This window comes from Lepus europaeus, unplaced genomic scaffold (genome assembly GCF_033115175.1).
Source record: "Lepus europaeus isolate LE1 unplaced genomic scaffold, mLepTim1.pri SCAFFOLD_229, whole genome shotgun sequence".
Lineage (NCBI taxonomy): Eukaryota > Metazoa > Chordata > Mammalia > Lagomorpha > Leporidae > Lepus > Lepus europaeus.
In genome coordinates this window covers 26,153-29,228 of record NW_026909116.1, presented here as the reverse complement: position 1 = coordinate 29,228, position 3,076 = coordinate 26,153, and the positions used below count along the sequence as shown (strand labels likewise).

General features: G+C 71.2%; 1 protein-coding gene across 1 annotated transcript; it reads right to left on the bottom strand.

The window, feature by feature from the left end:
- Nucleotides 1–306: 306 nt before the first annotated feature.
- Nucleotides 307–2,746, bottom strand: NMRK2 (nicotinamide riboside kinase 2). Its single transcript, XM_062185025.1, has 7 exons — nucleotides 2,648–2,746; nucleotides 1,575–1,665; nucleotides 1,291–1,339; nucleotides 1,053–1,209; nucleotides 837–908; nucleotides 533–639; nucleotides 307–458 (listed from the first exon to the last, which is right to left on the bottom strand). Exons 1-7 carry the CDS (start codon nucleotides 2,671–2,673, stop codon nucleotides 319–321), a joined length of 642 nt encoding a protein of 213 aa, XP_062041009.1. The 5' UTR covers nucleotides 2,674–2,746; the 3' UTR covers nucleotides 307–318.
- Between the last annotated feature and the right edge of the window lie 330 nt (nucleotides 2,747–3,076).

Here is a 3,076-nt window from a genome sequence, read left to right as displayed (position 1 = left end):
GGACATGCGCAGTGCCGGCCCGCCACGCCATGCCACGCCACGGGGCAGTAGGCAGCCGTGAACAGGTGCAAGGCGCAGGCACGTGCTCCAGCGAGCCCAGGCCCTCCCCAGGCCCGGCTCCGACTCCCCGGCTGCAGGCCGAGGCCTCTCCGGAAATGTCCCATCTGGGGAGACCCCCGAAGCAGCCCCCCGTGGGGGACGCGGCAGCAGGGGCCACAAGGCGCGAGCGGAGGGGACAGAACACGCCACACGCGGAGGGTTATAAAAACAGGGCCGGCTTTAATTGCGCGGCACGGCCGCCCCGCCGCGGGCGCGCGCTCACACCGGGTCCGGCGGGGCTGGCGTCGGGGCCCTGCGGGCGGGCGCGGCCGGCTCGGCGCGGTTCAGCAGCGAGTTCCGGATGCCCTCTAGCACCTGCCGGCAGAGCGCCTCCCGGGACTGCGTGCCGTCCAGGTACACTGGAACCAGGGAGTCAGCGTCACGGCCGCGGGGGCCGGCGCGGCCCTCGGCGGGGGCCCCCGCCCACACTCACCCACTTCCACGCCCTCCGCCTCCATCTCCCGCTTGTACTTCTGGTACATGGGCCACACGTGGCCGTCGAAGAGGCCGGGGGGGTCGGGGACCGCGTAGCTCCGGGTGCTGCAGGGAGACGGGCGCAACCCCAAGGGTGGGCCGGGGGCGCAGCCCCCCCACCCCCACCCCCGCTTCCCGCACTTTGACCCCCTGGGCCCGGGAACGGGCCTGGGGGCAGGGCGTGGGCGCCCCTGGGGGGGCCCGGTCCCGCGGGCCTGTTCCGGTTCGGGGTTCACGGCTGATGCCCCCCGGGACGCGCCCACCTTCGCCTCCGCTTGCACTCGTCGTAGGGGACGGTCAGGAAGTAGCGGCAGCTGAACACGTCCACCAGGGGCCTGGCGGGGCCGGGGGCGCACGGTCAGCCCGCCGCCCCCGCGCGGCCGTGCACAGAGGGGCCGCTGTCCGGCCCGGGACCCCAGCGCAGCGGCAGGGGCGGGGTTCTGGAAGGGCCCCCGGCCCCACCCGCGGCCGAGGCTCACTTGTAGCTGTAGAGCAGGAACCCCTCGAGCAGCAGGATGTGGGTGTCCGAGGCGTCGGGCTGGACGCTGACCCCGTGCGCGCGGGCGAACTTCCGCGGGCAGCCCAGCCAGGCCTGCACGGTGCTTAGCATGGCCTCCATGTCCAGGGACTCCAGCACTGGCGGGGAGGAGAAGGGGGCGTGGTGCGGGGCGGGGCCACGGGCAGGCGGGCCCTGGGGGGGCGGAGCCTCGTGCTTACCATCCCACTGCTTGAAGCCGTCCTGGCCAATGGCTATTTGGTCTTGGGGCTGAAACAGAGGTGGCGGGGAGGGCTCAGCGCGTGCCCCACCCCCACCCCAGTGGGGGAGGGGAAGCGGCTCTGCGGGGGCCCTCACGCCTCGCCCCGCAGGAAGCAGCGAGGAAGCCCATGTAGCCCCTGGGCCAGTGGAGGTTGTGGGGGTGGGGGGGTGTCCTGGTCTGGCAGGCGGGGGGGGGGGGGGGAGCCGCTGCCTGCCCCTCCCCCAGCCCGGCCGAGGCGGCCACCTTGTAGAAGTCGTCCTGATGGATCACACAGCAGTTGGGCAGCGCCTTGCGGAGGTTTTGGGTCAGCGTGGTCTTGCCTCCGTTGGTCACGCTGCGGAAGGAGCGCGGGTGAGGCCGGCGGGGGTCCCCTCCACCCGCACACCGCCCCGGCGCACGCCCGTCGGTGACTTCCTGACCACGGCTCACAGGCCCGGCAGCTCTCGTAGGACGTCATAAATATATACATACATATATACTATTATTATTATTTTTTGATAAGAGCCAAATGTGGAGACAGATTTGCAGCAAAGCAGCAATCGGTCCCCAGCCTGCCCAGGGAGGCCTTGCCCTGGCAAAACGGGAGGAAAGCTTTGGCTTCTATTGGGGCATGCAATTCTGGGCAGGCCCACGCCCGGGTTTCTCCCCGCGCCCGCTCTGCCCGGAGCTTCCCGGAGATCGCAATGGTTTTCTGCACCAAGATAAAGTCATGTGTTAAGGTCATGCTCCAGCGACGCGCAGGTGTCGCCGTGCAACCTGCTGTGTGGCAGAGAACGCGGAACACGGATGGAGGCCCAGGCGGCGGCCACGCGGCGGGCGTCCCGGGGAACAGGCCCAGGACAGCCAGGACGCCCGGGCGCCGGTGACAGAGGGCACCAGGCGGCCTCTCGCTGTCTCTGGCTGACCCACTCGCCGCCCTCCGAGCTTTAGCCGCAGGGATGGCCGTCCCAGTAGCTGTGGGACAAAGCCTCAGAGCACCCCTGGGCGGGTGCTGGGAAGGCTGCCCCCCACCCCGGAAACCACAGGGTCCCTGGTCCATCAGGGGGACAAGGGCGGATACTGCCCACGCCCACCTGTGCCTCAGTGCCAAAGGGAGCAGTTTGTGTCCTGGGGGAGCCCAGGCCCCACGGCTGTGCCCAGCGCCTTAGTGGGGTCTGCCCCGAGCGCCCTAATGTAGAGGTTCCGGCCTGGCTGTCACAGCAGGAGGCAGCCCGCGCTCCCCCACCCCCAGCTCCCAGACCCCGAGGGCTGCGGGGCAGGGGGCGGCGCTCCGCGCACTCCTCCAGGGCCCCCACCCCGGGCCCCCGCCCGCTCACCCTCCGATGCCCACGACGAGTTTCATTCTCCCGCGGAGGGGCGGCGGGGACGGCGGGCGACTCCCAGGCGGCCCAGCTGGGCGCGACCCCGCAGTGCGCTCCGGGCGCGTCCCGGCTTCATTGAGAAAACTCCGCGGCTTTATAGGCTCCGAGGGCCCCGGGGGGGAGGCGCGCGCAGCGTGCACCTGTCGCCGCCGGACGGAAATAGCTCCCGGCTGCCTTTTGCCCTGATCAGTCACGGGCCAGCCGGGAGGCCCGGGTTGGGTGGGGGTCGCCCCTGCCCGGCTCTCTCCCCTCCCCCTCTCTCCGGGCTCCTGGCCAGAGAGCCCTAAAAATACCTCTGCCCCGTGTGTTCCCGCCTGACCCTGAAGTGAAGGCAGCCTGCCCACCAGGGGAGGAACTTGGCCTCCTGCCCCCCACCCCAGCCGG